Raw genomic sequence first — 24,402 nt, forward strand, 5'->3', positions numbered from 1 at the left:
ATGTGTGACGCCCATTTCTGGAGTCCCCCTCCGTGATATTGCTCAGTCACTCACTCATTAGTCTTGAAAGTAAGGCTTGTATGTTTATGCATTACCTTTACTGAAACGAAGTAGACATGTCCGTCTATTAGGGTTGCCCCGCCATTGTTTCACGCTACAGATACAGAATACATTGATTGATAGATTACCTTCACTGAAACAAAGTAGACATGTCCGTCTATTAGAGGTGCCCCGCCGTCGATAGCTATACACTGGTCAGATGTAGATGTGTACTTGACCACGTCATCATAGGCAGGTCTCGAAACAACCAGACCACAGACAGTCAATACATCAATAACTGAAGGCAACCTCACTGTCCATCTACAACAACCAGACCACAGACAGTCAATACATCCAGAACTGAAGGCAACCTCACTGTCCATCTACAACAACCAGACCACAGACAGTCAATACATCCAGAACTGAAGGCAACCTCACTGTCCATCTACAACAACCAGACCACAGACAGTCAATACATCCAGAACTGAAGGCAACCTCACTGTCCATCTACAACAACCAGACCACAGACAGTCAATACATCCAGAACTGAAGACAACCTCACTGTCCATCTACAACAACCAGACCACAGACAGCCAATACATCCAGAACAGAAGGCAACCTCACTGTCCATCTACAACAACCAGACCACAGACAGTCAATACATCCAGAACTGAAGGCAACCTCACTGTCCATCTACAACAACCAGACCACAGACAGTCAATACATCCAGAACTGAAGGCAACCTCACTGTCCATCTACAACAACCAGACCACAGACAGCCAATACATCCAGAACTGAAGGCAACCTCACTGTCCATCTACAACAACCAGACCACAGACAGTCAATACATCCAGAACTGAAGGCAACCTCACTGTCCATCTACAACAACCAGACCACAGACAGCCAATACATCCAGAACTGAAGACAACCTCACTGTCCATCTACAACAACCAGACCACAGACAGTCAATACATCCAGAACTGAAGGCAACCTCACTGTCCATCTACAACAACCAGACCACAGACAGTCAATACATCCAGAACTGAAGACAACCTCACTGTCCATCTGGAACAACAGACCAGACACAATACATCCAGACAATGTCAATAAAACAACCATAGCACGGACAGTCACATCCATCCAGACAGAAGGCAACCTCACTGTGGCTACAACAACCAGACCACTAGACATCTTTCCCAGAACAGCTGTAACTGGGACACTTACCACACATCTATCACAGACGTCGTCAAGTATTGTCCAGAGAAATGTATTGCACCCCCTGACGTCACCGGCGGCGTGGAGTCAATCAACATCCCCGACGATATGACGGTCTTGGTCTTGTTCACAAAGTCGGTGGCTGTAACAGAAGTAACAGAAGAAGCTAACGGTAACTAACAAAACAAGACAATATATAACCAGAAACGCAGTAACTCTGCAATGTCATTAATCAGTGCTGTACGTCAGTTGTACAGCGCACTGTACCAGTGATATATATGACAGATAAACACTAAACAGTACTAGCAATATAAAGTGTCAACTATATCTACTCTTCAAAAAAAGTAGGGGAATTTCGTTTTCATTTACGATTGAAAAAAATGGGAGATATATCGGAGTCAATCAATGTTGATGTGATAATAATGAATGTTTTGAGGGTGCACCATCACTTGCACGTCCTTATGACCATAGTTGTTTGTGCAGTAATCGTTCTTGAAAGATGAATGGTGTATGGCGTGACATTTGCATATGTACGATTTTCATTCATTAGTGTCTGTTCCTCCAAGCACCAAACACTAACAACTGTGTGATGAAAGATGATGGTCAGAATGCCCCCCCATGCACGCGTATTTGGCTACAGCGTTGAGCATGTGCTTCCCATGCGTTGTGTTTAGGGATGGTGATCAAGAGAAATGGTGATCCGTTTATAGGATGTTTGTCTTTGAAAAAGATTCTTAACCTCATACTTCCTATCCAAATTGAAAGGTCTTTTTAAGAGTATACATAGAGAGAGAGACTTCCACCACCAGTCAATACAATGTCAGCCCTGTAACCACCCATCTATACTATGTGAGAGGATGGGAAGACGCATTGCACGTGCACCTGTCACGGACGCGTAGATGGTGTGCCCGTCGTGCAGCTGGAGGCCGTTCAGGATGACGTGGTTGACCAAACCCTGTCTCCGTGCTGCCGCCACATCCTCCCCTCCAGGATGAGAACCTACGAAACAGCAATCAGCGTTGTTTCACCAACATCTCGTCACCTCGATAACATGTTATGTTTCATAGAACACTGCATATTATTTCAGCTTTATAACGTTTTCCTGTACAATATCGAATCTCGATCATATCATCCAGTGACTGATGAGAAAACATGGTTACTCAGCCTGACTACTCGATCTATGAGGTGCCCTTACAGTCAGCATAATCTGCTGCATCTATTTGGTCACTCCTCAAGAACAGCATAATGTGTTCGATCTATCAGGTCGCCCCTTACGATCATCCTATACATGTACTTCTTGATGGCTGCTAAGATCCATGCTCAGACATAATGAAAGCGTACCTAGAGCAACTTCATAATATGCTATCCCACTGGGGTGTGGAGACGACCCTTCCTCTTCTACGTCAAGGAAGCCGTCCCAGAAGACCTCGATCTCACTGGTGCTGATCTGAATAAACACACATGTACAACACAGTTACACCAACAAAACACTATATGCTAGAGGAATCGGGCAGATGACAATAAAGCTGGGGTTCACTCACTGAAGCCATGTAAGGTCAGGTGACTTCAGAACTTATAATTTCATTATTGAGAAAACTACCCTTGAACAAATTATAACTACCCTTATGGAAATGGCACGAACGTAAGTGAGAAAAATTCAGTTAAAGATCATGTTTTCACATATCTCTGAATCAATTCATTTCATGTACGATGCATGAGAATTGTGCCGGTGTCCTAACTTGCTAAATGTATGGAAGTCGCAATAGCTTCTCGTGTTGAGAAAGACTGTTTAAGATGTTGTCATGAATAGTAAAACAATGTTAATACTGGGGTGACAATTTCACCTGGAACGCGGGGCTGTTGAGGCCGCCAAGAAACACCCTTCCTCCGCTAGGTGGCGTCACGTCCACCGTGACCCCGTCACTACACGAGCTGACCTCTGGTAAGTCCTCTGTCCACTTCTCGTACTCCACGACTCTCGCCTCGGCATGAACACACACATAGTACATCCTCCCGTGAACAAGCCAGAGTTCTGCCTCGACCACGTTAAGAAATTCCTTGTCTGAAACACCAAGTATCAAATATTCATGATGAGGTAGATTTTTTTAAACACGCATTTCTGTTAAACGCACATTCTCTCTTAAGTGATATGAAGTATAAAAAGACTTTGGCATTTGTGATGCATTTTGTTGGTGTTTTCATCTTTAAATATATCTAATCTATATAAAAAACAAACTAAGACTTCATGTGGCATGGAGTAATGGTCTGCTACTTCTAGGTTTAGATGCTTGATTGGCATATTTGATTAATATGTATTAATAAAAAGAAGATGTAACCCAGAAAAAGCTCTATGTTCATACTTTTAGTTTTGTTAATCAGCTACCTGTGTGGCCGCACTTGATGACATCCGGCATGCTACAGGGGTCTGTGAAGGTCATCAGACTGTCCTTCTTGTAGTGAGATGAGGGGTCCAGCTGGTCACCTGACACCACTGCCCACGTGTAGTTCCTGTGACGGAGTGTGGGCCACACAGCAGACAGGACGTTCCTGTAGGGGGTGTAGTCAGCATCAGCTGTGTCCCACCCGCCATTCTGGTCCAGAGAGACGGGGGACCCGACATCATCAACCTGTCGGGCGCCTGTCAGCAGGATGACAAGTACATGACACAGGTCAAATATTCACCTACAATGTTCCTGGAACGTATAGTTCAAATCATAATAGGGAATTGCATCAAACATCATTGTTTCACTGATTTGTCAACGTCCTCCCCATATCTACCATCAAAATGTTTGAAAGCCTAACTGGGGAATTGAATGTTGTGACCTTGATCGAGTCATTCCTGAGCAAGAGTCGTATGACGCAATTTGAACTGAAAAAACCGTCCCGCTCTGCACACAGCCAAGACAGTAAATATTCCTCCTTCCAGGAAGCGCTGAGAAGTCGAACTCACTACTGCTATTATTTAAAGATCTTGGCACAGTAACACTTGTTAGGCTCATCATCAGCTCAGGCCCTTTGTCTCATATACACGCATCCCAGACAACCAATGGGAATTGTCCCAGTCAGGAAACGCTGCCTTGTCGAACCCACCGATAACCTTTCAGACAATGTGAAGACTCCCCGCACTGCAGCCTTCTATATTACCCACCATGTCAGAGTGAGTGAGTGAGTGAGTTTGGTTTTACGCCACTTTTAGCAATATTCCAGCAATATCACGGCGGGGGACACCAGAATGAGCTTCACACATTGAACCCATGTGGGGAATCGAACCCGGGTCTTCGGCGTTACGACCCCACCAACAACCTTTCAGACAGTGTGAAGACTCCCAAGCACTGCAGCCTTCTATATTACCCACCATGTGAGAAAGGTTGTGATCCTGGCAAACTCCGTAATTCTCCAAATGTCAGTGAACAGACAGGGAAGTACCTAACCTAAGGCTTATTATCATTATTACTCTCCATCCATACGTCGCATGCTCACAGCTCGGTGGCCTCTGGAAGTCTAAAACACATCGTCCTAGGAAATTCTGGTAGTGATACTAATCATGCTCTGAGAATGTATTCCTCACCAACAACATCGATAACAATCGAGGGAACTACGACAGCAGGGTCGTATGCAGCACAGTCTCTCATGTCGGCGGATACGGTGGTGGAGAGCCCCACCTTGTTGTAGCCTCGAACAGCAAGACGTCGGCACTTGCTGAAGTCCAGGTGTTTGGGCAGATGCACGTGGAATGTCATCTGGAATATAGGTTGTGTGGGTTTTCAACAGCCTGTCACTGTTGTGATTTGTCTGTAATGCTATTAAGATTGAATGTTGCCTCGTCGGAACCCGGAACAGTGAGTGAGTTGGGTTTTACGCCGCTTTTAGCAATATTCCAGCAATATCAAGGCGGGGCACACAAGAAATGGGCTTCACACATTGCACCCATGTGGGGAATCGAACCCGGGCCTTTGGCGTCACGTTCGAACGCTTTAACCACTAGGCTACCCCACCGCCCAAATCAACGTTAGAGAACAAGTCTGGATTATTCGAAATAGCCAATAGCGTTGAACATTAAATGAAATGAAACACTGACCATCAGTGATGACACAAAATACCCCCGCCACACAGGAGAACTGTCATGCAACGTGGATCCTTAAGAACCCAGACAATCAGGCGATGGACAATACGTCCAGAGTAGAGATAGCCCATTACTGAAAACTACAGATGATATGTCCACTTCACAGCTTGTGTCAAGATGCACCAGGAGGTCAGGCTCGGTGATGTCGCTCAGATCCCCTTCACAGAGTTTAACACTGCTGCGATGTACAACAGCATTCACTTTCCTCAACATACCACATCCCCAATGGCTGTGCTGTCTGCCACAGGCTGCCACGTTGTCAGAAGTCTGCTGTCGTGGTCACCGTCTGTTAAACTCCACTCATATCTGTCCACAACGCTGTATGCTTCGTGTTTCACTGGTATGTCAGGGTCAGCAAATCTGGTCATGGTCACCTCAAACTGGAACACCAGCAGGGTAAAGGTCAATTATCGTGCTCTGAAAATACGCATAGAAATATATTTCATGGGCATTCGTTGTGTTCGTGCACAACATTATTCTGTTGACAAACCATGTCATGGACTTCTCTTACATGACACACCTCTCAACACCATAATTAGAATTTGTAAATTAGAAAAAAAATAATCTTCGAACAGTGTGACTTCAGAGTCGAGTCAATGTGTTCAAGAAAATACAGTTCCGTCACTACGCCATTATTTCAGGTCATTGCGTAACCAAACATGTTTGAGGATACACTTTTCGAGAAATCACATAACAACTTCAATCATTACAAAATACCAGGCGGTTGTGTACAACGTCAGCAGAGGAATACATGATATGGCTTCTCATCACCTTGGAGCCTGTGTTGGTCTCGGTGTAGTTAACGTTCATGTCTCCGCTAACAGGTGGATGGTGTAGGACTGTAACTCCGTCACTGTACACGGCTTCAGTGCAGACATCCACGGCACACAGCTTCACAGCCGCCCTGAACTTGTACCCCGACTGAAGATTCAGGTCCGTGGACAGAATGTGGTGGCGGTGTCCAGTGTACCCATAATCCCTCTCTGTATGCCACAGGTCATCTGGATGTAAAACAGGCCGTGTGGGGAGGAGCATGACAACACAGCGTGCATGGCTACATTCTGAGCATGACAACATATATGAATGAGCAACGAGCAAATGATGAGGTCACAAATACTTATTTTGCATCTAAAACCATTTTCCTGACGTGGGGTCAAGATGAAAAAATATAACGCATGCAAAATAATGCAAAATATAACCAAACTAAATACGTCTGTAAACAACCAATTAGCATGACCTCCTTTATGCAGGTATGTGAAATCAGTTTCTTAATTAGCCAATGAAATGCCATGCAGTGTATTACTATTTTCGATAGGAAACAGAATTATGGTGTGGTCTCCAGTACCTGATAATGCAAACTTCTTTTCCAGCTTCCACTTGACATCCGGGTACTGGTGTGTGTATTGCTGTGTGACGTTCCAGTGGGCGGTGAACATGGTGGTTGACAGCTGATACTGCTGGTCCTCGTGACAGACATGCATAGCAGACTGAAACATGAAACATTAGTATATATATACCATCATATACCAGATCCTCATGACAGCCATACACGGCAGACTGAAACATCAAACAAGGGGATGTACCACCATATACCACATCATCTTGACAGTCATACACTGCAGACTGAAACATCAAAAAAGGGGATATACAACCATATACCACATCATTTTGACAGCCATACATGGCAGACTGAAACCTTAAACAAGGGGATATACAACCATATACCACATCATCTTGACAGTCATACACTGCAGACTGCAACATGAAACAAGGGGATATACAACCATATACCACATCATTTTGACAGCCATACATGGCAGTCTGAAATCTTAAACAAGGGAATATACAACCATATACCACATCATCTTAACAGTCATACACTGCAGACTGAAACATCAAACAAGGGGATATACAACCATTTACCACATCATTTAGACAGCCATACATGGCAGACTGAAACCTTAAACAAGGGGATATACAACCATATACCACATCATCTTGACAGTCATACACTGCAGACTGCAACATGAAACAAGGGGATATACAACCATATACCACATCATTTTGACAGCCATACATGGCAGACTGAAACCTTAAACAAGGGAATATACAACCATATACCACATCATCTTGACAGCCATACACGGCAGACTGAAACGTGAGACAAGGGGATGTACCACCATATACCACATCATTTTGACAGCCATACATGGCAGACTGAAACGTGAAACAAGGGGATGTACCACCATATACCACATCATTTTGACAGCCATACATGGCAGACTGAAACGTGAAACAAGGGGATGTACCACCATATACCACATCATCTTGACAGCCATACACGGCAGACTGAAACATGAAACAAGGGGATATACAACTATATACAAAATCATCTTGACAGCCATACATGGCAGACTGAAACATCAAACAAGGGGATATACAACCATATACCACATCATCTTGACAACCATACATGGCAGACTGCAACATGAAACAAGGGGATATACAACCATATACCACATCATCTTTACAGCCATACATGGCAGACTGAAACATGATACAAGGGGATATACAACCATATACCACATCATTTTGACAGCCATACATGGCAGACTGAAACGTGAAATAAGGGGATATACAACCATATACCACATCATCTTGACAGCCATACACTGCAGACTGAAACATGAAACAAGGGGATATACAACCATATACCACATCATCTTGACAATCATACATGGCAGACTGAAACATGAAACAAGGGGATATACAACCATATACCACACCATCTTGACAATCATACAAGGCAGACTGAAACATGAAACAAGGGGATATACAACCATGTACCACATCATCTTGACAGCCATACATGGCAGACTGCAACATGAAACAAGGGGATATACAACCATATACCACATCATCTTGACAGCCATATTTTCGAGATGCCTATGCTTCAGATGAAAAGAGCATCGTAAACCTACTCAAAAAGGTCGTGTAATATTGATTACTTATGAGACTGTTGCTGTTTCACTCACCGTGTTGTGATGTGTAGGATTCCAGCCCTGTGTTCCTGCAACATTTAAACATGAAAGAAGGTCAGTTGCCATACAGACAAACAGAATATGTGCCTCTGGTGAGGGACAATGGCAGCAAAGGAAGCGATCGTAAAATATTAGGTTTTCCTTGTGGCAGATTAAGCGGTCTCCTGAAAGAGTACTTGAGAGTTATCCACCTGTTTGTATCACTGAACGCCAGAATCATTAGCCTGACATGACTTACTTCCTGTGTGTGTCAAGTGTAGGACGCAGAAATATCCAGTGTGAAATATCAGAAAAAAACGATCTTCTGTCAACTTGCAGCACGGAATAAAGAACGAAGCACTGGCTTGACTGTGGACAGTCGTCGTAAGAACTATAGCATTTGTTTTCTAGACCTGTTTCTTGCTGCTACGTATTTTATCCATCGCATTGTCGTTTGTGAATGTAAACTGAAACTGTGTCTCTCAATATAATTAGTATTATTATTCGTAATACTTGTGTGGTTCATGATTTCACAACATATTTCTGGCAAAACCGACGTTTTAATCAAGAATTATTTATCTTAAACATCACTCAGACAGTACCTTGAAATGAATTACATCCCAGGCCATCATATATCTTCAACTCAGAGATGTCAGCATTGTTGACAATAATGTTCACACCGTCAGAAGATTGGATCACCTCTCCAGCTGGCGACTTGGCCACTACTGTGGTGTAATATTTCTATAAAGACATCCAGGCAATGTCAGTAACAATTATGTATCCGGACAAGTCATGACGTTACTATTATTGGCTGTGGTATAGCTTGTGTCGTCAGTAATATAGATCACGTGAGTTGTTTGTTGACTCTTTACCACACATAAGGTTAATGTACTTGTGCACAGTTTCACTCACCTGGGTGGTGTTCAGCAGTAGATTCCGGAACTGATGCTGGGTGGAGTACCCGGTGTCTTCATAGCCTCTGACGTCAACCATCCCGTGCGCGGTGCCGATCCCTGCCTTGTAGGTCACGTTCAAGATGTCGTCATCAAACCCATACCACCTGGCCTTCAGCCCTATTGTAGACAGTTGACAGTCCGAGTCTCGCAGTTCCTGCAATGCTCAGACATTGTCACAGTCGTCGTGCAAATTATGGGGAGGTTAGATGTCAGCCCGTCACGATAAAATCCCGGGTTCGATTCCCAAGGTGGATGCAATGTGTAAACCCTTTCCTTGTGTTCTGTGCCGGGATATTGCTGGAACATTCCTGAGGGCGATGTACTCACTAACTCATACAAATTCAATTAATTTTAATCAAAGTTTAAGAGGTCGTCTTTTACGTAGAAGCAACGAGATATTGACCGTGCATTCTTTCCATGCATTCTGCTTTGAAAATACAATTTAGGAATGTCTGAAACAAGTGATTCGATCGTCGATTGTTCGATTTCGACTGTATCCTGAGCTGGTGTTTATGCGTAAAAGAAAATATGTCATGAAAGAGTCCATTTTCTCTATTGAAGAACAATCCAAAAACAATGACATTATGTCCACTGACCGTTATCTGAAATAATTCCTCTTCATCTTCGGGGCAGATATCCATGACAACACCACGTGAGGGCAGTCTGACGTCATGGACGTAGGGCTCTGCTACCACCACTGTGGATAGCCCAACTATGTTGGTGACCCTCACTGATACGTAGTAGGCGTGGCTGTGGTGGAGGTCCCAGAGAAGGTCGGTGACAGCTATTGCCGTACATGTTGGTGGATACGTCACTGAGCACCCTGTTCCTGAACGTAGGTCATTGAAGGGCAACACCTCAGTTCCATACGGCGAGGTGCCTATGAAGAGTAGAGAAACTATCTAAGTTATGCATATGGATTCCGGGTAAGAATGTATCTAAAAAAGTCATCTGTGGTCCTAGGTGGTGATTAAATGGTGGCCAGGTTCAGTAACGTAGTTGATTGTCATCGTATCCTGAAGGCGTGATTCGGTGCTCATAATGCCGATCACTTAATATTCAGATTCGAACAGCTACAGATCCCTGTGATATAGCTTGGATAGAGCTGTGTGCAGTGTTAAACAAAGTTGATATGACCTTCCGTGGTCTACTCGGACAGAACGAAATATTTATATTTACATATAGTTCAAGCATTAATAGGAACATTTATCGACCTAAACAAAGACTCCCACTTCTTACCAACAGCAGCTGCATATTTAAGGTGTGCAACACCGGCGTCGGTGATGTGGGAGTTGTTCCACATCACCAGGAGATGGCTCTGAATGGACGTCAGTGTAGCACTGACTCCCCCGTTGAAGACGGGCTTCCGGGTGTGGACGAGGAGAGGTCCTAGAACCTGAACAAACCAAGGGTTGGTGGCTGTAAACATGGGTGAAAGGATAGGAGCGGTGTCAGGGAGTGTGTAATATGGCTACATAGGTTATATCCACCCATTGATCGTTCAACGAAACTGACAAAGGAACAGAGAAGACAATGAAGGAACCTGTTGTATTTCTGGGGCGTAACAGTCAGCTGAAGACGTCAGCCAACTGAAAAATCGGGTGCTTAGGACATGTGTCCTTGGTCATTGTGCGGAAACAAGATGGCAGGAATCCAAGATGGCAGCTGGGATCCAAGATGACAGGGATCGGTGGTCGTGTTTTCAGTTTCATGTTTGTCTCTTCCAATCTGAATACTAACAGATGACCAATGTCACTCAATCAATGAATCAGTGAAAGAGTGTCACTTTACCTGAATGGTTGTGAGTCCAGCTTTGTTGATGGCCTTGATGGCGATGTAGAACTGTTGCCCCTCACTGAGAGGAGGATGGTAGCCCTGATACTGAGGATGATGATGAGTGGACGAGAAGGGCAGGATGTCTGGAGCTGCTTCACCAGAAGGATCTGACATCAGCCCCAGCTCGTAGTCATGTATACCACTCTCCGTGTCAATTCCAGTCCAGTTAACAAACAGCTGACAAGAGCAAAATGTTATTGATAACCACCACACACCGAATCCTGATCTTAGTCTCAGTCAAGTTATGATGATCATATATGTTTGTCTCAGTCAAGTTATGATGATGTTATACGTGAGTCTAAATCAAGTTATCAGGATCTTATACGTTAGTCTCATTCAAGGTATCATGATCTTATACGTTAGTCTCAGGCAAATTATGATGATTTTATGACTACATTTTACAACATATTTTCTAGGATATGAAAACTAAATGTTTAAAAATCCTAAAACATCAAGGGCAAGAATATTGGGGAGTAATAATTTACTCTTTAACTTACGTACACAATACAACCTTCAGCATTTTACACCAAGAACAGTCAAATTAGTCCAGCAGCGACAAGTATAAAGCATTATATAGTAGGAATATTAGTATGTCTCGTACGTGATGTTCTGTAGAAATGTATATCGTGTAGTCACTTGACAACGATTCAGACTGTATGCAAAACGTTGCATCTTGTATAATCATCGTTTCGTTTCGCATCAAATGGATGGGGAACTTCTCCAACTCTCCTGCACCGATTGCTCTCCCTTTGGATCTGAAAGATTCATCAAGATATACCATGGAAATGGCAAAGATTCCTCGGGAAAGTCCTCCAGTGTAAACACAAAACTGTTTTTGAAAACAGGTGATATATGAATATTTAGAGAACAATCAATTACTTAGGTAATCGTGTCGGTGAAGTCATCCGTGATCTGAAACACAAGAGAATCCCCCAACCCCCACCCCGAGCATTTAGCTTCATTTGCATGCAACAAAGGTGTGTGTGTTATTGAGGTGAGCTGCACTAAACAACAATAGTAACGCGTTGACAGCACAATATTTACTTGTTAACATCATTGTATTTCATGTATAGATGTAGCCCTGGAATGTGTAACGCCGATATTGAAGAAACCACACCGTTACTCAGCATAGAAGGTGGATATCGTTTGTGTCTGGTGCTTTGTTTCTCTTAAAGCTTGTGCACTGACGTAAATAGGTGTGTAAGGTGTCACCTGCATTGGGTATCTGGTTCAGTAATCTGGCTTCTCCTGCGTTGATTGTCGATGTACCAGACCGTCCCTACAGAGGTAGTAACCAGACCAGGGACAATGTTACAGGAGGCTACAGCAATCTGTCCTACTGCTGGGGGTGTGACGTCAACTGTCACCCCGTCAGAACACACAGGGTCTGACACCTCCAGGGCCCGGTTGTAGGCCACCACAGTCACGTGGTACTTCCCTGGGGTGGGAGCCGACCATGCTGCACGTGTCGAGTAGGTTTCCGTCACCTGGTGGGAATGTAACTGGTGTAAATATGAACGGGGAATGTACCCTATGTAAATATAAGTGCAATCACAGACAAATCTCACCTGAATGTAGTCTCTATTCCGGCACATGTAATGAGCTTTTTGGGGGACTTAACACCATCATGTCAGCAGGATGGCAACTTCATGACACTCATGGCGCTGTGTTGGGTGGGAGGGTGTTTGGAAAATAGCACATCCCTTTTACGTCCATAAAAGTATCTCTGCCAAGAGTCGACAGTACGGTTTCGACTGGATCAGAGTGTGCTTTTGAATCACTATCAAATAATGATGACACCAGGTGTTCACGTACCCTGCCCCACTGGTGGCAAAGGCATAAACAAATGAAAGTCTTACACATGTCAACAATGGAACCTTTTGAAAGCTTTAGTTACTAAGGCCGTGAATATCATAAGCTTTAACAAAGAACTTCGGAACAGTATCACATACCGTTCCTTCTGGACACAGAGGGAATGCTCAGTTGTACCTCTAAAGGTGTGAAATGTCAAGACACGACGGGATATTGCTTGGCAAGGAGGAAGTTGGCTATTAGAAGGTGGAAAGCATCCTTCTTGTCATGCGGCTTTGTGGACCGCTTTCTGTCACTCGGAATTTTTATGTATTGATTTAAATATGAACTACGCGCAGTGTTCTCACTGATCACCTGTATTTCAAGTTCAGGTTACATCGGTGGATGGGTATTGGCTACTTGAATGTTATTAAAGGACAAAAGTTCATCGATAACCCTGAAGCTTATGTTTAACTTCTCGACAAATGACCTTGTTTTGAATTTGCCAATCCAAGAAGAACGCCTGACTCATAAGCATAAAGAAACATATCTGCAAGTATAGGAGTACAGATGGTCTACTTCCTGTTTAAATGTTTTACACCGAGTAATTTTTATCAATGAGGAAGTCCAGCATTTCTCAGTAAACTCTGGATGACATTTGCTTTAATTCTTTACATATTGTCCTGAAGGTCTGAAGAGAGACATGTGCCTGTATCTATGTTCATCATATTGCAAATACCCCATGGATCAAGGGATGACATGTTTCCTTAATTGTTCAAGTGGGATAGTTGTGTATCAAGTTAAATAAACTCAATCCGTTTCTGAAATTATAAACATTCAGGGAACCTTTTCAGATTTAGTGAATACCTCATATGACTATAGAGGAATCGTTCCTTGACAGTATTAAGTTTGAGGCAGGGATTTCGCCTCATGTGACTATAGAGAAATCGTTCCTTGACAGTATTAAGTTTGAGGCAGGGGTTTTGCCTCATGTGACTATAGAGAAATCGTTCCTGGACAGTATTAAGTTTGAGGCAGGGATTTCGCCTCATGTGACTATAAAGAAATCGTTCCTTGACAGCATTAAGTTGAGGCATGGATTTCGTGGTACATTTGCTGGAACCAGCAATATATCTCTCTTTGTTCGGATGTTTATGCAGCTTTGCAATTCAGTACAAAGAGGAAAGGGCATGTCAACATGTTTTGATAACGCCATCGTGTCCACAACAGGAAATTTGATAAACGTTCATAGGCAAGAAGGCAAACACGTACATTAAATACACTCGTATCCAGACCAAAATGCTCCTTTTGTAGACACGTGTCCGCGAACTGATACTGGTAGAACTTGACACCACTCTCCCTGTCAAAGAATCCGTCCCAGTGAGCGTGGAGCTGTAGACTGTCCTGGTGGTCTACTTCCGGATGTCCAGGCTGACCATCATGGACAACTCCAGGGTGTGGTGCACTCGCGTCTACAGTCACCTAGAGGAGCAGTAACATCATAGACGGTGTCACCTGCTGGTGTAGTAACATCATAGATTGTGATACATAGTTATGTGGCAACATCATAGAATGTGTCTCCTGTATAACATCATAGACTGTGTCACCTAGAGGTGTAGTAACATCAAGTTGAGCAACAACACGGTGTATTAAATTCGGATGCATATATTTATGCTTTCAAACCAATGTCGACAGAGAGGAATCAACCTGACCTTGATGGCAAGTGATGTGTTTAGTTTGGCGTGGTTCATCACTGTAATCTCTATGAAGTAGTCGGAGTCATGAACACCCTTGTGCAGGTCGTGGAACACGCCGCCATGACTGAGATTAGACAAGATTATGCGTGGTTTGATCTGAAAGTGTCTGTGATAACATCCTGTTCCTGGTGTACAGTAGCAGTTGGCGCCTCGTGGATAGTCGCCGTACCTCGCTGTACAGTTGGCCAGGTTCTGGGAGCAGGTAAACACAACTGTACAAACACCTAAGTAATCGTGTCCTGTTTACAGTGAACAAAAAAGATTTAAACTCCTTAGACGAAGAATGCATATTCATGAAGATTATTAGATCGAAGGAACATACTGAAGAAAGAAATCACAGGAACATGCTGACAAAGGAGAGATCTCAGGAACATAATGACTGTACAGTTGGCCAGGTTCTTGGAACAGGTAACCACAACTGGATAAACACTTAGCAAATCGTGTCCTGTTTACAGTAAACAGCACAAATTAATCTCTTTAAGACAAAGAAAGCACGTGCATGAAAATTAACAGACCAAAGCAACATGGCGACGAATGAGGACATTTACTTTTGTGTCGCCTTGAGCCGAAATATGGTCTTCTCCATGGTAGATGTTGGAGCCGGTAAAGTTGTCGTAGATTCTCCACGAGACAATCTCTAGACCACTGTGGTCGTCAAATGCTAGCCACTCAAATCTTAAATATAAGACGATAGTCGATTTATTGAGTGACTTCAACGCATATGCCAGTAATGTCATGATGTGTCAGTTTTAGGTAGGAGGAAAACCCGGAGTAAGGTAAAACCCACCGGTATCAACATGGCACCAACAAAACCTATATTTGAATTGGAATTAGAGGACATGGTCATGTGGAACGGAACCATTGAAAAGAGGGAACTATCCGTTGCCATTGTTTTATGCGGAAGGTTTTGTTTACTCAAGTAAAATACAGAAGGAGAACCTACGTCATTTCATTGAATTCCTCTACTCTGTGAACGGTGATGTTGAGTCGGTCTCCCCTTGTGAGCCACAGGTTCTCTATGACTGGAGGGGACGTGTCCACGTGGACAGTCACACTCTCCTCAAGGAGTTCACGTCTGACGTCGTACGCCCTGACCCAGAACCTCACGGTGTCTCCGTCTACAAGAACAGGTGCGACCGTCTGGTGCTGCATCAGACCCTGGCTCTGGAACTCGGCGTCAGGAGGGGGAGAGGGGATGCTACTGCCCCCACTGTGGTCAGTCAGGAAGGCGGTGCAGTATTCAACTATGGCTGAAATATGGAAACCATGTCTCTCACTGAGGAGTGGGGAGCTTATTTGTGACCAAAAACTAGCTCCTGGACAGAACCATAATGTCGGACAACAAATCATCATGTATATTCCAGAAGGGAGGAATTGCGTATTCGGTCAAAAAACATTTTGCAGATCAAGCTCAAAAACAAATTAATGTGTGTGACATATTTCACTAGTTGAGATCGAAAATGTAAACAATTCTTGGGGAATCTCCAGTGGATGGACTAAACATACCTACAAAACAGCTGATGCATGAAGAGCTGAGTTCCATTAGAATGAAGCGACATCTTATCACAGAATTAATGTTGACTTAGTTACATACATCATTGGTCACTGACTGTCATAGTGACGAACGTCATTGGTCACTGACTGACATACTGACACACGTCATTGGTCACTGACTGCCATAGTGGCATACGTCATTGGTCTCTGACTGTCATAGGGACATACGTCATTGGTCACTGACTGACATACTGACATACGCCTGATTGGTCATCGTCACTGTCATAGGGACATACGTCATTGGTCACTGACTGTCATAGTGACATACGTCGTCATTGTCATAGTGACACGTCATTGGTCACTGACTGACATACTGACATACGTCATTGGTCACTGTCATAGTGACATACGTCATTGGTCACTGACTGTCATAGGGACATACGTCATTGGTCACTGACTGACATACTGACATACGTCATTGGTCTCTGACTGTCATAGGGACATACGTCATTGGTCACTGACTGTCATAGTGACATACGTCATTGGTCACTGACTGACATACTGACATACGTCATTGGTCACTGACTGTCATAGTGACATACGTCATTGGTCACTGACTGACATACTGACATACGTCATTGGTCACTGACTGACACACTGACATACGTCATTGGTCTCTGACTGTCATAGGGACATACGTCATTGGTCACTGACTGACATACTGACATACACGTCATTGGTCACTGACTGACATAGTGACATACGTCATTGGTCACTGACTGTCATAGTGACATACGTCATTGGTCACTGACTGACATACTGCCATACGTCATTGGTCACTGACTGACATACTGACATACGTCATTGGCCACTGACTGACATACTGACATACGTCATTGGTCTCTGACTGTCATAGGGACATACGTCATTGGTCACTGACTGACATAGTGACATACGTCATTGGTCACTGACTGACATACTGACATACGTCATTGGTCACTGACTGTCATAGGGACATACGTCATTGGTCACTGACATACTGTCGACCGTCATACTGACTGACATACGTTCATTGGTCACTGACTGTCATAGGGACATACGTCATTGGTCACTGACTGACATACTGACATACGTCATTGGTCACTGACTGTCATAGTGACATAAGTCATTGGTCACTGACTGACATACTGACATACGCCATTGGTCGCTGACTGTCATAGTGACATACGTCATTGGTCACTGACTGTCATAGTCATAGTAACATACGTCATTGGTCACTTCATGTCAGAGTGACATACGTCATTGGTCACTGACTTCATAGTGACATACGTCATTCGTCACTACATGTCACAGTAACATACGTCATTGGTCACCACGTGTCATAGTGACGAACGTAATTGGTCACTGACTGTCATGGTGACATACCTTATTGGTCACTGACAGTGGTAGTGACATACTCCGCTGGTCACCGACTGTCCGTCATAGTGACATACGTCACTGGTCACCGACTGTTCATCATAGTGACGTACGCCATTGGTCACCGACCGTCCGTCATAGTGGCATACGTCATTGGTCATCGACTGTCATGGCGACGTACGTCATTGATCACTGACAACCATGGTGACATACGTCATTGGTCGCTGACTGTCATAGTTAAATACGTCTTTGATCACCAACTGTCATAGTGACATAAGCCATTGGTCACCGACTGTCCGTTATGGTGATATACGCCATTGGTCATTGGCTGTCACAGTGGCATACGTCATTGATCACCAACTGTCCCAGTGACATACGTCATTGGTCACCGACTGTCATAGTGACATACGCCATTGGTCACCGACTGTCATAGTGGCATACGCCATTGGTCACCGACTGTCATAGTGACATACGTCATTGGTCACTGACTGTCATAGTGACATACGTGATTGGTCACCGACTGTCCATTATAGTGACGTACGTCATTGGTCACTGACTGTCATAGTGATGTAAATGATTGGTCACCGATTGTCATCGTGACGTACGCCATTGGCCACCGACTGTAACAGTGACATATGTCATTGGTCACCGACTGTCATAGTGACATACGTCATTGGTCTCTGACTGTCATAGGGACATACGTCATTGGTCACTTACTGACATACTGACATACGTCATTGGTCACTGACTGTCATAGTGACATACTTCATTGGTCACTGACTGACATACTGACATACGCCATTGGTCGCTGACTGTCATAGTGACATACGTCATTGGTCACGGACTGACATACTGACTTACGCCATTGGTCACTGACTGACATACTGACATACGTCATTGGTCACTGACTGTCATAGTGACATACGTCATTGGTCACTGACTGACATACGTCATTGGTCTCTGACTGTCATAGGGACATACGTCATTGGTCTCTGACTGTTATGGGGACATACGTCTTTGGTAACTGACTGCCATAGTGGCACACGTCATTGGTCTCTGACTGTCAAAGTGACATACGTCATTGGTCACCGACTGTCATAGTGACAAACGTCATTGGTGACTGACTGCAAAAGTCACATACGTCATTGGTCGGTGGCTGTCATAGTGACATACGTCGTTGGTAGCTGACTATCATAGTGGCATATGTCATTGGTCACGGACTGTCATAGTGACATACGTCATTGGTCACTGACTGTCATAGTGACATACGTCATTGGTCACTGACTGTCATAGTGACATACGTCATTGGTCTCTGACTGTCATGGTGACATCCGTCATTGGTCACTGACTGTCATAGTGACATACATCATTGGTCTCTGACTGCCATGGTGACATCCGTCATTGGTCACTGACTGTCATAGTGACATACGTCATTGGTCACCGACTGTCATAGTGACAAACGTCATTGGTCACTGACTGCAACAGTCACATACGCCATTGGTCGGTGGCTGTCATAGTGACATACATCGTTGGTAGCTGACTATCATAGTGGCATACGTCATTGGTCACGGACTTCCATAGTGACATACGTTATTGGTCACTGACTGTCATTGTGACATACGTCATTGGTCACTGACTGTCATAGTGACATACGTGATTGGTCACCGACTGTCATAGTGACATAAGTCATTGGTCACTGACTGTCATAGTGACGTACGTCATTGGTCACCGACTGTCATAGTGATGTACATGATTGGTCACTGACTGTCATCGTGACGTACGCCATTGACCACCGACTGTAACAGTGACATATGTCATTGCTCACCGACTGTCATAGTGACATACGTCATTGGTCACCGACATCAACAGTGACATACGTCATTGGTCACCGACTGTCATAGCGACATACGCCATTGGTCACCGACTGTCATAGCGACATAGGTCATTGGTCACCGACTGTCCCTTTATAGTGACATACGTCATTGGTCACCGACTGCCATAATGATGTATGTCATTGATCACCGACTGCCATAATGATGTACGTCATTGGTCACCGACTGTCCGTTATGGTGACATTCGTCAGTGGTCATTGGCTGTCATGCTAGAATGCCATTGATCACCGATTGTCTGTCATAGTCACGATATCAACCGCTGATTCTCATGCTCAGTGACATACGTCATAACACCTGCTTTCAGCCACTGACCGTATGTCCTGAAATCGTCGACTTACAGTCCACCCACTGTGACGGAATTGTGATGATTAGACTAGCGTTTGAATAACCCCGAAGATCAGCTCTACCAACCAGTTACTGATACTTGAAAATAATCCATACTATGCAGGTCCTGGGCGGTAAACACTAATTCCAAGGACTTCCTCACCCTGTACATGATCAATGGCGTCTATTCCCCTGGAGTGATTGTTATCGTCATAGTCAGGTGTGACGTCATGGGAGAGGGCTGCTTGCTTCAGCCATCCATTGTTCAAATGGAGCGTGTTGATATACCTAGAGAACATACAGGGATGTGCAACTGTTGTATAGTTGAAATACAAGCAGAGGCCCAGATAAGCTGTGTATCCGGATAAAATACGAATATAAAATTTCCAATTACGCAAAAAGTTTAAAACAAATGCGTACGGAATATATTTATAAAAATCGCTGGCGTAATGAAAGAGACATCGATTGCTATCAAGTTGTACTGTTGGTATAGGACAAGTGCTGTACTGTCCATTTAGCATAATAGATTTTTTAAGAACTCATTTCCGTTATATTTAAGTTGGTTTTGATTAGGTATGACATAGTCATAAGGCAGAACATACCTGTTTAGTAAACTAGCTCAGTCACATAATACTTAGGTGAGAAAAAGGACTGAAATACGCTCTGTACAAGTTTACAAATATATGTGTAATAAGTACATTTGCATCGTGTTTGAGTATGTTACAAATGTATAAGTGACGAAGTCTTTTTTAGCATTACAAATGCATGTAGATATTTCAGGTTATCTATGTACTACGGCCAGCTGGGTAGCCTAGTGGTTAAAAGTGTATCTCGTCACGCCCAAGGTCCAGCATCGACTCCCCATATTGGTTCAAAGTTCAGTTCCGGTGCCCTCTGCTGTGAGGTTGTTCGAATACATTACTGCTCACTTTAATCATGCTTTTAGCGACTTTTGTTGCATTTAACTTGTTTTTATTAGTCTGGGTACTCATGCCAAGTTTGAACACAGTCAGATGCCCTAGAGAGATGCAACAGTGATGGATGAATGTGTCTTTACCTCTTCTCCCAATCCACAGATACGCCCGTCGTGTTCCACTGCCAGCGGTGCCCTGTTATTGGTGCTGAGGACGTCACCAACAGCCTCGTGCCATGAACCACGTCCACATTTGACACCTTATCGTAGATGAATATTCGTCGAGCACTCTTGCTGTTTTCGGCCTTGTCGTGAGCAGTTAGCACAAGCGCATACACCCCGGGGTGTGACAGATGAACCTGACTCGTAGATATCTGAAGGTTAAGGATGATAAAACATTATTCAAACATTAAAGGTCAGAAAACACAAATAACCACAAATACGGATTCCAACATGGCAGTGTGACACTACCCCTGGTTATAACATGATTAAGTAAAGTGAGTGAGCTGCTGTCCACCACACCCTGGCCAGTATGTCAGTGAGTTGATGTCCACCCAACCCTGGCCAGTATGTCAGTGAGTTGACACCATGTCAGTCTGGTGTACACCACACCCAGACCAGTATGTCAGTGAGTTAATGTCCACCACACCCAGACCAGTATGTCAGTGAGTTGATGTCCACCACACCCAGACCAGTATGTCAGTGAGTTGATGTCCACCACACCCTGACCAGTATGTCAGTGAGTTGATGTCCACCACACCCAGACCAGTATGTCAGTGAGTTGATGTCCACCACACCCAGACCAGTATGTCAGTGAGTTGATGTCCACCACACCCAGACCAGTATGTCAGTGAGTTGATGTCCACCACACCCAGACCAGTATGTCAGTGAGTTGATGTCCACCCAACCCTGACCAGTATGTCAGTGAGTTGATGTCCACCAAACCCTGACCAGCATGTCAGTGAGTTGATGTCCACCACACCCTGACCAGTATGTCAATGAGTTGATGTCCACCATACCCTGACCAGTATGTCAGTGAGTTGACACCATGTCAGTCTGGTGTCGGAGGAAAGATGACTCAGGTCTCAGAGATGACACCGACCAGCCTGGATGTGATGTCGAGACCATAATGGCTGCTCTTGGTTACTTCCGACCAGCTGATACTGACATTTCTAACGGAGGTACTTGATTGAGGACACGAATATTATCTGAGATAACGGTATACCTCGCCTCTATGTCTGTCAGATTCAAAGGCCAGCGATTTCTCCACAAGTCGAGAGTCACTTCTGTTGGGATGTTCGTCATGAAGTTCAGAGACCGACACCAAGTAGGAGTACACCAGTACATCATCCCTCCATCCTTGCCAGGAGACGCTGATCGGGACCTGGAGACATAAGAATACATTGCAGGTCTGCAGGAAAGTCATCATCTCATTGATCGGGGCCTGGGGACAGGAGAATACATTGTATGTGTATATCAAAGTCATCAACACATTGATCGGGGCCTGGAGACAGCAGAAGACATTGCAGGTACACATCAAATTAATCAACACATTGATCGGGGCCTGGACACAGGAGAATACATTGCAGGTGTATATGAAAGTCATCAACAAATTAATCGGGGCCTGGAGACAGGGTAATACATTGCAGATGTACAGAAAGGCATCAACACATTCATCGGGCTTGGAGACAGGAGAATACATTGCACGTGTACAGGAAAGTTATCAACACATTGATTGGGAGTTGGAGACAGGAGAATACATTGCAGGTCTACAGGAAAGTCATCAACACAATGATCGGGGCCTGGAGACAGGAGAATACATTGCAGGTGTACAAGAATGTCATCAACACATTGATTGGGACCTGTAGACAGGAGAATACATTGCAGGTCTACAGGAAACTCATCAACACATTGATTGGCACCTGTAGACAGGAGAATACATTGCAGGTCTACAGGAAAGTCATCAACACATTGAACGGGGCCTGGAGACAGGAGAATACATAGCAGGTGTACAGGAAAGTCATCATCACATTGATCAGGGCCTGGATACAGGAGAATACATTGCAGGTGTACACGAAAGTCATCAACACATTGATTGGGACCTGGAGACAGGGTAATACAATGCAGATGTACAGAAAGGCATCAACACATTCATCGGGCTTGGAGACAGGAGAATACATTGCACGTGTACAGGAAAGTTATCAACACATTGATTGGGACCTGGAGACAGGAGAATACATTGCAGGTCTACAGGAAAGTCATCAACACAATGATCGGGGCCTGGAGACAGGAGAATACATTGCAGGTGTACAGGAATGTCATCAACACATTGATTGGGACCTGTAGACAGGAGAATACATTGCAGGTCTACAGGAAAGTCATCAACACATTGATCGGGGCCTGGAGACAGGAGAATACATAGCAGGTGTACAGGAAAGTCATCATCACATTGATCAGGGCCTGGATACAGGAGAATACATTGCAGGTGTACAGGAAAGTCATCAACACATTGATTGGGACCTGGAGACAGGGTAATACAATGCAGATGTACATAAGTCATCAACACATTGATCGGAGCCTGGAGAGAGGAGAATACATTGCCAGTCTACAGGAAAGTCATCAACACATTGATTGGGACCTGGAGACAGGAGAATACATTGCAGCTCTACAGGAATGTCATCAACACATTAATTGGGACCTGGAGACAGGAGAATACATTGCAGCTCTACAGGAAAGTCATCAACACATTGAATGGGACCTGCATACAAAATACAATGCAGGTCTACAGGAAAGTCCTCAACACATTTATTTGAACCTGGTGACAGGAGAATACACTGCAGGTGAAAGTCATCAACACATTGATTGGGGCATGCAGACAGGAGAATACATTGCAGGTCTACAGGAAAGTCATCAACTCATTGATCGGGACCTGGAGACAGGGGAATACATTGCAGGTCTACAGAAAAGTCATCATGACATTGATCGGGACCTGGAGACAGGAGAATACACTGCAGATGTACAGGAAAGTCATCATCACATTGATCGGTGCCTGGAGACAGGAGAATACATTGCAGGTCTACAGAAAGGTCATCATCACATTGATCGGGAGCTGGAGACAGGACAATACATTGCAGATGTACAGGAAAGTCATCACCACATTGGTCGGACCCTGGAGACAGGAGACTACATTGCCGGTCTACAGGCAATTCATCAACACATTGATTGGGATCTGGAGACAGGAGAATACATTGCAGGTCTACAGGAATGTCATCAACACATTGATCGGGACCTGGAGACAGAGGAATACATTGAAGGTCTACAGGAAGGTCATCAAGACATTGATCGGGACCTGGAGAATGGAGAATACACTACAAGTGTACAGGAAAGTCATCAACACATTGATTGGGACCTGGAGACAGGAGACAACATCGCACGTCTACAGGAAAGTCATCAACACATTGATCGTGGCCTGGAGACAGGGGAATACATTGCAGGTCTACAGAAAAGTCATCATGACATTGATCGGGACCTGGAGACAGGAGAATACACTGCAGATGTACAGGAAAGTCATCATCACATTGATCGGTGCCTGGAGACAGGAGAATACATTGCAGGTCTACAGCAAA

At 44.2% G+C, this 24,402-nt stretch overlaps 1 protein-coding gene across 1 annotated transcript in view; it reads right to left on the bottom strand.

Moving 5' to 3' along the window:
• Positions 1-24,402, bottom strand: part of LOC124279103 — a 46,060-nt gene that overhangs the window by 14,694 nt on the left and 6,964 nt on the right. The window contains exons 8-31 of the mRNA XM_046714897.1: positions 22,002-22,220; positions 20,921-21,150; positions 20,027-20,151; positions 15,681-15,987; positions 15,286-15,412; positions 14,693-14,929; positions 14,253-14,462; positions 12,402-12,676; positions 11,791-11,944; positions 11,145-11,366; positions 10,593-10,749; positions 9,950-10,233; positions 9,310-9,507; positions 8,225-8,254; positions 6,723-6,864; positions 6,149-6,378; positions 5,593-5,757; positions 4,823-4,994; positions 3,638-3,892; positions 3,099-3,316; positions 2,596-2,701; positions 2,137-2,253; positions 1,324-1,396; positions 189-360 (exon numbers count right to left, since the gene is read on the bottom strand). Of these exons, the coding sequence (XP_046570853.1) occupies positions 189-360; positions 1,324-1,396; positions 2,137-2,253; positions 2,596-2,701; positions 3,099-3,316; positions 3,638-3,892; positions 4,823-4,994; positions 5,593-5,757; positions 6,149-6,378; positions 6,723-6,864; positions 8,225-8,254; positions 9,310-9,507; positions 9,950-10,233; positions 10,593-10,749; positions 11,145-11,366; positions 11,791-11,944; positions 12,402-12,676; positions 14,253-14,462; positions 14,693-14,929; positions 15,286-15,412; positions 15,681-15,987; positions 20,027-20,151; positions 20,921-21,150; positions 22,002-22,220 (4,425 nt within the window). The remainder of the gene's footprint in view (positions 1-188; positions 361-1,323; positions 1,397-2,136; positions 2,254-2,595; positions 2,702-3,098; positions 3,317-3,637; positions 3,893-4,822; positions 4,995-5,592; positions 5,758-6,148; positions 6,379-6,722; positions 6,865-8,224; positions 8,255-9,309; positions 9,508-9,949; positions 10,234-10,592; positions 10,750-11,144; positions 11,367-11,790; positions 11,945-12,401; positions 12,677-14,252; positions 14,463-14,692; positions 14,930-15,285; positions 15,413-15,680; positions 15,988-20,026; positions 20,152-20,920; positions 21,151-22,001; positions 22,221-24,402) is intronic.

Source organism: Haliotis rubra, unplaced genomic scaffold (assembly GCF_003918875.1).
Source record: "Haliotis rubra isolate DU_JTF1 unplaced genomic scaffold, ASM391887v1 Scf1067, whole genome shotgun sequence".
NCBI classification, from domain to species: domain Eukaryota; kingdom Metazoa; phylum Mollusca; class Gastropoda; order Lepetellida; family Haliotidae; genus Haliotis; species Haliotis rubra.